This window comes from Leguminivora glycinivorella, chromosome 7 (genome assembly GCF_023078275.1).
Source record: "Leguminivora glycinivorella isolate SPB_JAAS2020 chromosome 7, LegGlyc_1.1, whole genome shotgun sequence".
NCBI lineage: Eukaryota > Metazoa > Arthropoda > Insecta > Lepidoptera > Tortricidae > Leguminivora > Leguminivora glycinivorella.
The window spans coordinates 7,936,209-7,948,397 of record NC_062977.1 but is presented as its reverse complement, the minus strand read 5'-3'; the positions used below and the strand labels follow the sequence as shown (position 1 = coordinate 7,948,397).

The 12,189-nt window shown below is 35.1% G+C and overlaps 1 protein-coding gene across 4 annotated transcripts in view; it reads left to right on the top strand.

The window, feature by feature from the left end:
- LOC125227931 (RNA-binding protein Musashi homolog Rbp6) overlaps positions 1-12,189 on the top strand; it is an 827,229-nt gene that overhangs the window by 255,120 nt on the left and 559,920 nt on the right. For all 4 annotated transcript variants that reach the window (XM_048132341.1, XM_048132339.1, XM_048132338.1 and 1 more), the window contains exon 3: positions 6,956-7,037. In XM_048132341.1, coding sequence (XP_047988298.1) covers positions 6,956-7,037 — 82 coding nt within the window. The remainder of the gene's footprint in view (positions 1-6,955; positions 7,038-12,189) is intronic.

Below are 12,189 nucleotides of genomic sequence, written 5' to 3'. Positions count from 1 at the left end.
CAAAATTTTGCGGGAATTTGCGGCATAAAGGCTGCATCTTTTGATTGAGATGGCTTAGTTTGCTTTAATTTTTTTGCAGCTCTAAGGGACGCTAAACTTGTGTATCTGATATATGTAAATAGATACCTCCACGCATTTCTGAGAAAAAAGTGTTGAGAGACAGACAGCCAGATAGACGGACGGACAGGCAGACGGACAACAGAGTGATCCTATAAGGGTACAGATTTTTAACCCCCGACGCAAAAACTTGTGTCTGTCTGTCTGTGGCATCGTAGCTCCCGAACGGATGAACTGATTTAGATTTAGTAGTTTTTTTGTTTGAAAGCTGGATTACTCGGGAGCGTTCTTCGCCATGTCTCATGAAAATAGGTTTACTATTTATGTCGGATTTTTTTTTTTGGTTATGCTATTTCCTTTCGAGGTGCGAAAGCCAAAAAGCGACACAATCAGTAAATATTAAGTATAAAATAAGTAGAGGTACACGCGTGAATGCAAGTAAATGTTAAATGCACCCTTAAAGCTTACTTGGAGGTGAGCCGACGAGCAAATGTTGTTTTAAGGGGCAAAGTTAAACGCAGTAAACTTAATAAATGGAACACTTCCCGGTCTGGACTTGCTCGGATAAATAACTTTTACGTGGCATATTCTAGCTTTTTACAGACTTCCATATGTAAAAAGCTATAAGGGACAGCGGGGCAAATCTCGACTGAGGGGCCATTGTAACTGATCCATTTTTTCATTATTACACTATGATGTTAAGTTCTACATGTATCCACTGAACACGCCTACCATATACAACTGGCGGACACTATTTAATAACCAATGCAAACACGGAAAAATGGACCAGTATCATTTGCCCCCCCGTCCAGATTTGCCCCGCTATACCTTATGATATTTAAGTACTTAACGAACGGTAAGCAAGTTCTTAGTATAGCAAATACAAGATATAAAGATTATTCTATATTTCTATTAGTTTTTAATAACCTATTTACTGAAATGTGAGTCACTTTTGTGTTTGTAGTAATATTTCTCAGATAGTAAAGTAGGCTTACCTACATACATACAATAATTTGACGTATAGAATAATAAAAAAAAAACTATTATTACTTACAAGTAATCTTTTTTAAGGAAATCTGGCTAAAATTGATTTGTGTATACCGCAATCTAATTCCGCAAAGCATCTTCCTTCGGCACTATCTGAGAATGAACAAGAATAAGGAAAAAGGGACAAAATGCAAACAAAAACCTCCGCGATAGCCCCCAATGTCCGTGTAGTTCTTAGACGTACAAAATCTCCAATCTCTCGAGAAGTGCGGTCGAATAATTCAGCCGACCTAGCCGAAGTGACAATCGTTGACGATACGTGGCGACCGAAATGCAGTCTAGCTCTGTCGCGTCACTATAGAAGAGCGCTAGAGAGAGATAGCTATGAAGCGTAACCGATTGTGATGTTGGCTAGGTACCCAGGTACCGCTACAACTTGTGTTCGGATGGAAACGCTACTCGCCAGCCAAATGCTAATTTTATGGTGGTTGAGCAACTGTGCCGAATCTACCCCGCTGTCCTTCGCACTGGCTCCCCAGTATTGCCTAGTAGGCAATGGCATCATCTAAATAAAATATACACACACTTTGTAAGGCTGATTTGTGTACACGAAAGGTACACGATACGATTGAGATAATTGTCGAATTATATACTACTTATTAGCTAAATAATCTTTATTATAATTTATGATTATCTTTATAATATAAAGAATACCATAGTAGGGTTTCTTCATGCTACATTTGGATTCATGTAGGTACAATAAATACTTGTAGCACATATATAATATTGAATTAACAATATCACATTTAAAACAGGCCAATTCTAACTTATACAAAAATTAATTGTTACTAGTTAATGCAAAACTTTCTTTAGTCCTAAACAGTTAAAATTTTATTTTTTTCGTTTTATCCATGTTAATATTATAAATGGGAAAGTGTGTGTGTCTGTTTGTTTGTCCGTCTTTCACGGCAAAACGGAGCGACGAATTGACGTGATTTTTAAAATGGAGATAGTTGAAGGGATGGAGAGTGACAAAGGCTACTTTTTGTCTCTTTCTAACGCGAGCGAAGCCGCGTACAAAAGCTGGTTCATAATAAGTAAAACGAAACTTTTTTCCTTGTTGTTACAGCTTATTTTGTCAGAAAATAAGTAATTTTGAATTATTCACTTAATATTTACAGAACATCTGCAGTAAATGCAATTCGTTCTGAATTTAAACGTGATTAAAAACTTTGACGAATTCCCAATGTCCCCGATTTACATAATAATGTAATAATTGAATTAAGCCAATGCACGTTCCATTACGTTCACTTTGCTCACAACAAAGAAGAATAAAAAGTGTAAAATGCGCCGCAGCAGTATGTCCTAGGTGATTAATGGTACAGTCAAAATGCAATCGTTACTTTTCATTACTGTTCCGAAGTGCGGACCCTAAAGCCGTGGCGGCCTGGTCAGATTAGAAAAGTTTACTTCTAAACAAGTCGAAAATCGACTTTAAAAGCATGGTCCAACATTTGGTTTTGCAAGCGCCTCGGAACCCGGATTGAAGGAACTTTAAATTGGAATGTATCCCGCAATAAGCCTCTCGTGATGGCCTGTTTGTACTTAATTACCTACTAGGTATTAATCGGGAACTTTACGCGATGCAGCTGCAAAAGAATGGTTTCACATCACCTTTTCTATCCCGCCAGTGATTTATTTATTTAATCCCCATCTTTAAAGGCCGGCAACGCACCTCCAACACCTCTGGTGTTTCTGGTGTCCATGGGCGGCAGTGATCGCTTACCATCAGGCGACCTGTCTGCTCGTTTGCCTCCTATCCCATAAAAAAAAACTTTATTGCACGAAAGAAAAATCTTGCAGTACAAAAAGGCGGACTTAATGCTTTAAAGCATTCTCTACCACTCAACCTCGAGGCTAAGCAGAGAGACTGTGAGCGGTGATACAATTACAATAGTAAAATCAAAACAGATTCATGAAGTAAAAGAAAGCATACCAGGGCGGATTTTTATTTTGTTGTAGCGTTTTGAAAAACTTGTGTTTTTATAAATGTTGTTAGTTTGCATGATAATAATTGTTTTTTCGTGTTCATTAGTCATTCATCTACATAAAATTCAATGAAATTAATAGCATTTTTGTAAAAACTCAGAAAAAAATGAACTTTAATCGGTGTTTCTGGAGCTGGGTGATCCACTGAGTTACAAACTTACTAATGTATAAAAATAACAAAAAAAGACGTATATATGTGAAATCTTTTATTAATATTAGAAATCAAAACAAAATGAACTTAAATTTAAAAAAAACAGTAGAATAAACACAAAAGAACCCTCTAAAAATCACTTTTACATATCCACTGAGTGACATTGTGGTCAAAAAACTTCAAAACTTTTTCGTAAAAACATAAAAATCTGTAGAAAAATTAACTATAAACTCCTATTAAATGTAAAGAAGATGTTAAATTTATATAATATCATACTCACAGGTAGGTAAGGCTAACAAAATCTTATAAAAATTTAAATTTACATCTAAGAAAATGCTAGGACAATTTCTCAGTGGAACGTAACATAAAACTAAGGGTGCGATTAACATGGAGCTAATTTAACTACGTCAAACAATTAAGCAAACTGTTTTTTACGTGGATGTTAATATCTCAAATACAAAAATAAAAAAATAACTGAGCCCTTTTCAGAAAAAGTGTACATATTCAGTGTCTTCAAAATATTAACTTTTTGGACTCATTTTACGCCTCACGTATGAAAATTGAGGCCCTTAATTTAGTAATTTGTTTTCTTTGTATATTGCATCACATTCATGAAAATAATTAAATTTCCATGTAAAAAAGTGACGATAATTTTTTTTAATGTAATATGATATGAAAATATAAATGTGTACTTATAACGCGGCTTTATCGTTCCACTGAGTTACTTTTTCATCCACTGAGAAACAATATTTCTCAATGGAACGTAACGGTTACGCCTTTGAGAAACAAAATTCTGGTTGTAAATTAAATTATACAAACTCTTCCCATAAACGTTATATATTATTAAAATAGATAAACTAACTAGTAATATGAACAGGTAGTTTCTTAATAAAATATACAATATACCTTCGAAAACGTAGTCACTATGTGGTACTCAGAAACGGACCTCTAAAACACGCTCGAACAAATACTTCCTTCACGAGTTGTGGCGTGCGACTGACAACAAATAACCAATATGGCGTACACGGCAAGACATTATTATGTTGCCAGAATAAAAAATAACCTACCACGTTAGTAGTAAAATAAGTAAATATTGGAAATTTCTCCGTAACTCAGTAGGATTTTCCACAGAGCTACTTTTTGTGGTTTATGTTTGAAATGATTTTTTAGTATTCTAAAACTATTTTTGATAGATAAAGCGTTGTTTAAATTAGAAATTAATGTACAAAGAAATATTTAAGTAAATAAAAACATATTGTTATGATACAAAAATAATATTTTAACGCCTATGAAACATAAGTACTTCATGGTAGGACATGGGAAAAACAACACTTTTGTTGACTTCAAACAGAAGTTTTTATTAAAAATATGACTAATATTCATTCAAAACTAATAATTTCTGAAAGACAATTTATTTATTTATGCATAAATATCAAACGCCTGTAAAAAAGTGGTATAGAATTTGTGCAATCTTTGTCAGAAGAGGTAGGACATGCCAAATTTGGTACCATACAACAAAAAAAAAATTATTTGGTCAAATAAACTAAACATAAGTAAAACATATAATTTACAAATACAGTGATCATCAAAGTATTGCTTTTTCTTCCTTGTGAAGAAAGAAAAAGTCACACGATTTTTTTTGGTATAAAATACGTTTTAGAAGAAATAATAATTTGGAACATAATAATACATTCGAGCCTTCTCCATTCAAACATCCCACATTTAATTATACCGAAATGGTTTCACACACTGAATGTGATCGTGTGTATGTGCCAAGCAAATGCAGCGCTCGCAGTCATTTCAATGTTAAACAGAAGTAAATACACGCGACTAGGTATGGATGTTTACTTAAGGAAGTGGTTAAAGTTATAGTTAACCACGCGATAAATTGCAACGCACTGCATGCAGGGTTGTCGCTTAGCATATTGATAATTCTGACATACCTATGCTTGTTAAATCTATTTCCTCTTCAAAAATAGTCTTAAAAGTATGAACATAATTAATAAATAAATAATAAATATTGGGGACACCTTACACCGATCAACTTAGCCCCAAACTAAGCAAAGCTTGTATGTGTGCTAAGCGCAGATATACATACTTAAATAGATAAATACATACTTATATACATATAAAACATCCATGACTCAGAAACAAATATCTGTGCTCCACAAATAAATGCCCTTTCCGGTATTCGAACCCAGGACCGGACAGGATTATAACAAATTAAAAATAAGTCGAGATTCATTCCCTGATTTTTGTATTTTCTTTTTTAATCCTATCATCCTTTACCTTCTTTTCGGAAATACATACTTTGTGAATAAAACTGACAAAATATTTCAAACATACAAGTAGGTATTGTATTGTATTTTAGACCAGACAGTGCACAAAAAATAAGTTAAATAATACCGATCATTACACATTCAAACAATTCAAGGTTCGTTCATAATTTCAATACAATAAATTGATTAACATACATTTATCGACTCGCATATTCATACATAACTCGAGGTCGCGTATGTCTTTTAAATTTTGCATATTTTTTATTACAATTAGGGTTTAAGTATGTAGCTGCGAGAGTTTTTCCACTTGCGTGGATATGGTGCGAGAAAAAGGTGGTTCTATTTTAATTACTTTTGTAACATAGGAGACAAACGATCAGACAAGGCCTAATGGTAGGCGAAAGTAGCAGCCCACAACTTAGGTAATTATGCAAAAAATGGAATGGTTGTTCCATATGTAAATATTATTGAATTTAACCTGAAATACCTACCGCGTTAATGAGAAAAAAACCACCGCCAACGTAGGCGTTGCTTATAAGTACTTTCATTACATTAATTGAAAAATGTTTCGACAAAATACCACGTTAGTCACTGACCGGAAATTATGTAAAGCAGGTCTAAAACGTGAACGTGGAAAATCAGAATATTCATTTTATAGGGAACCCTATCCATTAGTGAGACTTAGGGCGGCGCGGCCGCAAACAAATCTCGCGGATGCTCCTTGCATGTATTTAAGGCAAACATTCGAGACGTTTTAACAAGCCAACATAAATAGAGAAACTCGATACTAAATACTCGAGCTCCCTGTCGAAGCAAATCTCTCGTGACACGATAAACAACCGGAACGGTTCTGCGGAGCGTGCGCTCTCGAACATTCTGCCTGACGACTCCTTCAGTCATTTGAAGGGAACGGCTCTTATCGTCTTACTTTTATGGACTGCGAATCGAAAAGGCTTCGACGTTACAAAACGAGACCCTTCTATTGTGTGGAAGTGTTGAGTGAATGTACCATGAGCGTTCTTTGTCGCTGTACCAATACTTTTCGTAACTTTTCGCATTCGGAAAATACTAACCCTCTGATAATAAAATTCAACATACATTCGTTTACTTTATTTTTTCAAACTAGCATTTCCCTTACCCACGCACGCGGTATTTGCCAGGATTAAAATCATATTCAATTTGGCTAAGTGATTTCTTTACGTGGATGCCAAGCTAATGCCACCGGACTGGATATTGATACTCTACGGATTTAATATGTTCCAATGCATAAAGTAACCTACTTTTTTATGTCTAGAACTAGAAATATGTCTTTTTCGTAACTAAGGTTATAAATATACCCTGTGTCACCATTCTCATCTAACTATTGAACTTTCCGATTCCTATTAAAAGTTTACTGAACATTGTTTAACCAAATTTTTTCTCTCCTTTCCAGAAAGCCTTCGAGATTACTTTAGCAAATTCGGCGAAATCACAGAAGTTATGGTTATGAAAGATCCAACAACGAGGCGGTCGAGGTACGTCTTTATACATTCAATTTGTAAGGATACTCAACTAGGATTTTGGTATTTTACTGTAATCGCTGAGCAGATATTTTCACAAGAAACGGAAAATAAAGATTTAACTTGGGAACAGCAGGATAGGGAAAGTAAGATAGGTATATATTTCGCTAAAAATATTTAATTTGTTCGTACGACATTTTGACCTTTTGGTGAGATTATTTTGATGCAGTATTTACTTTTAGGTGTATCTTTTGAATGGTAATATACTTACTCCATAGTTATCAAGCCAATAAAGTTCGTTTGTCCATTTCCAACGTATTCGTGTGATAGAAAGGGACAAACGAACTTTACCGGCTTGATAACTTTAGTGTACCTACGTTTATGAATAAGGGGGTTAGTATATATGTAAATTAGACTAGTAAAAATCAGCGATTCCACTGTAAACTGATACTCATAAGGAGCACGTAATGTCGTACTCGTACCTATTAGTATTGCTTCTAAAACAACAGCGCTTTTGTCACAGCCCAGTTTCAAGTCTAGTAAGAGCTGTATACGTAGGTAATTGTCATTTAATTGCATTTACCACTTACATATCCACTAAAAATCCTATATCTATGTAATTACGATTACATGTAAGTACGATCAAGAACTAACTAACTAATATGGCTCTGCGATCCAAAGAGAATCCTGGCCTCCAAAATAAGAGTACACCACTTATCCCGATCCTGCGCAGCTAGCTAGCTAGGGAGATGCCTTATCACCTGTGCTCTTTAACTTAGCCCTTGAACATGTGGTAGGAAAAGTGTTAGCGTTGGACACACGGCTGGAGCTGAGCGGCACGCGACAAGGTGATAGGGTACGCTGATGACCTTGCTTTATTAGGGGAAATCCGCGGAGAAGTAGAGCTGGCAGCTAGTGTCCTGGACCAGGAGACCTCTCGGATAGGTCTCAGAATTAAACAAACAAAACCGAATACCTCCATATGAAGCCCTACACAATGAAGAAAGGGTAGTTAAATTACGGTACCCCTGCTTGCATAGGTATTGCATCTAAAACAACACAGGGCAGTTAATTTTTGTCACAGCCAAGTTTGGAATGGCGGCGGTCACTCAGTCAGCGCCGCGGCGTGAACTGCCCGGCTCCGCCAAAAGTTATCGGTTTGCAAATAAGTTTCGTTCTACGTAGAGGCATGCTCGTTCCAAAATTTGCGGTTACCTTTGAATTGTAAGTAGTTAAATGTTAGACTTCAAATTTACGAACTTAACAATAGAACTCGAATTATTTCAACCAAATTAAGCGTTTGGACGAGTACAATGAGTGAGGATTTCGGTATCCACTTTACTAGGGATTGCAATCCAGCAGTATTTTCAATCCAGCTGGATTTTTGCTGGATCGGTGCCAATCCAGCTGGATCCAGCGCGGATCCAGCAGGTAGAAAAAATGCCAAAAAAAAAATTACATTTTGCTCTACTATAGGGCTGTTATTACTAAAATTATTTGAAATAGTGAAAGGAAGGATGAAAACGCGCAATTTTGTCAGCATAATTTATATAAAAAAAAACTTAAAACGGTTCTCTTATTTATCTCCGAAAATTGTATGACCGAATATCACTTCCCAACGCACGTTTCGCGGAAATTTCGCCGAATGTTCAATTCCCAAATTATCATATTGTTTTTTTTTTAATTTGCCAACCTTGCATTTACCAACTTGGCCGTTTTTAGTGTTTTTCAAAAGGCCTTTTTTTAAAAAACAAACTTTCATAGTTATCTTATGTTTTACTTGACGTAATATACAACTAGTTGTTTATTGCATATACCAAATGTTTTATTGAACACCGACAATATCTATGGCGTATTTCGAAAAATATGCAATACTGAGTCTCCTATGAACTTCTAAATTTATTGACAGGGATGCAATTACGTATTTTACTTACGTATATATTTATACGTATTTTTAAATAGTTACCTACTTACTCTTTTTACAAGAATATTTTTTAATTTATTGTTATTACATTTCATTTCCTCACGGTCAACCTAACACGCTCCTCCTCGTTTCGCTCGTCGTCGCCCCTAACTGGACTCTGTCATATATGATTATACTGCCAACATAGTCCATGAACAGAAAACTGCTACTTTGCTCCCTTCTAACAGGGAAGAAAAATTAAAATTCAATCCTTATAGCAATCTACATAAATAAAAAAGTCATTAAAAGTGTAACAACGATGATGCGAAGGTACTACAATAAGTAGGTACATAAATAATGCTATCAACCAGACATGGCCTGCTTTTTTGGCACAACATTTGGGCATTCACTAGTTCACATTGAAAATTACTAATTTACTTACTAGTACTTAGTTTAACTTACTTAATATTTATGAAAAAATAAACCTCTAAGTAGGTATATTATACGTAGACAAACATCAATCAATATTCTGATCTAAACATAAGTTTAAAATTAAAAGAAATTTTGCGGTAACAGTAAATAATTAAATACTATAAATACATTTTGAGATTTTCAGTAGTTATAATACAGTTTTAAACTACTTACGTTTTTGAAAAAAAAAACACACAATTGTAGCGAAATAGAATTATTTTGTGCTAAGCGGCCACGGGCTACGCGCGGGAACGCGGAGCCGTTTTAAACATGACGTAGAATAAGTTTATTAAAGTTAATTACGCATTTTATTGCAGATTTTTTTACTTGGGGATCCGCAGCGCTGGATCCAGCGCTGGCTGCTGGATCCAGCAGACCGAAAAATGCGCTGGATCCAGCTGGATTGCTGGATGCTGGATCCAGCAATTGCAATCCCTACACTTTACAGTTGCTAAACTAAATTCCTACAAAAGCCGTATTGCCTTGGGCATAACTCGAATATTTTGCTGCATGTCTCATTGGATTTCGTTTATACTTAACGTTTTCTGACTATTATTAATTTTGTCTGTAAAATATGTAATGTATGTTACGAATAACTCAAATAGGGATATTTTAGTACTTATAATTGAAAATAACAAGTCGGTCAAGGTCGAATGCCTGAAAATATTTCGTAAAGTGGCAGTTAATATAATATTATATAATTTTTAACTAACTATATAAAAACTAAATGTAAATGTTCGTGGAAGGAGAACTATATCTCTAAAATTCCGCAATAAAACCAATCTCGTTCAGCTATTACAAACACTATCGTAGCGTTTCAACAATCAAGCCACTGTATAAACAAACCAAGTGGCTTAGCAACTCTCTAGACAAGAAATAAGTTGTCAAAGTGTCGAGGTAAAGTTCGTCTGTAAACAGCGTCTCCTGTTAGGTAAATCGTCGGTTTCACAACTCAATATTACCCCTCGCCCCTCCCTGAAATAATATCCAGAGAACCGATATTGAAGGCTCAGCTGAGTCTGAATGCAGCCTGCCAGCTATTACGGGCGCTGCCTCTCAGCCAAATGTAACATAAACGTCTTTTGTTTATGCTTATTGCTATATTCGGGATAAACGGTAAATCCCTGTTAATTAAACGCTTTACCTTATTTATATTTTCTTTAGTGTGATACTGTAGGTATCTGTAATATTTCTATATTATTTTCAAAATCAATTCAGTGTAGTTTTACTAACTAAACCGACAATCTTTAATGATGATTTAAAAAATTATATAAGTACTTATTGGTAGTAGTAGTAGTAAACTCTTTACTGTATAATTAATAACAAAAAACACAGTAATTACAATAAAGAAGAATACAAAGGCGAACTTATCTCTTTGAGGAATTTCTTCCAGTTAACCTTTGAGTGAATGAGAGGATAAAAAAGATGAGGGTGACAAATGCAGCAACATGTACAACAAGGTACCAGAAAGACAAATATTAATTAAATAAATACAATGGAGAAATTAAACTAAAAATGGAAAGAGAACTGGGTTACGTCTCAAGTAAAACTATTCTTTTTACAATAAAAACCCTAAAAAAAGGTGAAAATACATTTAGATTAAAGTTTCTAAACAATAAATCCACATAATTCGATTGTATTCGCATTCTGATAGTAATTTTATGAGCTTTTAAGTTGTAAAAAATTGCTCACGCCAAAAACCAAAGTGGCAACTAACTTTTAAACTTGAAAATTCTTTTCAACTCGTACACCTATCTTAAATCTTCAACTTAGATACCATAAAGTTGAATCATGAAAATGGGCAAAGAGGTAATATCTGAGGTGCTATTTTTTCGGTTTTAAATCTTTTGCGACAGTGTTCCGCGTCCAAGGGAAGCACGGAAGTTTTCAGGTCGACACCTTATCGTTACCGTAAATCAAGTGGACATCGGAAAAGGCCGAGATGTACCGTCGTCCTGTGCCCCGAAGTGATAACAGTTTCAAACTTGCGGCCATAAACAAAGATATTAATGGTGGTTGTGTATCTTCAAAATTATCATTGAATGTTTGCTTTGAAAAAATGCTAATGGCCGGGTGTTATGTAATAAATGTTCGCTTGAAGTGTTATGGGAACGGTTAAGGCATTGTCCGGTCACACCTTACAGATTTAGCAAGTTGGAAAGGTTCGTGTGCGGGTGTTGTTTGTCCGAAGGCACGCACGCGCGCCCACCCTTAATTCTTCAGATCAAAGGCCGTTTAGTTTGCTCGCCACGGAGTTTCCCCAACTACAGCTTATGCAAGCAAAGTAAATCAATATCGAAAGTCAATGAATCAAGAGTAATATATTCGGGTACATAATAAATGTGCGCTACCTGAAGGCAATATCTGAAAAATTTGCCTGCTCGATATTGCTTACAAGGGAGTTTCCTTTCTCCCCAAAATTTAATGCGTCGTTCGCATTTTTATAAAAGAAGTAGGTGGGTAAGTGAAATAATTTGCGGTTGGTGCTTTATTTATTTTAATGATAAGGTCGGTTTCTTTGTTTTTCGGGAAGGTATAAGAGGAAATGAATGTGTACATTAAAAATAGAAGGAATATTTCGATCAAAGGAGTGTTACAATGCATTTATTACTTTTACACTTTCCACAATTCATCTGTGGTAGATATTGAAATTCTGAAAAGCAACTTTTGGCAAATTATTCTAGTCGTAAAAACAAAACCCTTTATTTTAATTTTATGGTCCAAGTTTCTGTAGTTAAGACGCCTATTTCCTGTTAGGGAGGCCGAACAGATGATTATGATTTAGCAATCGCA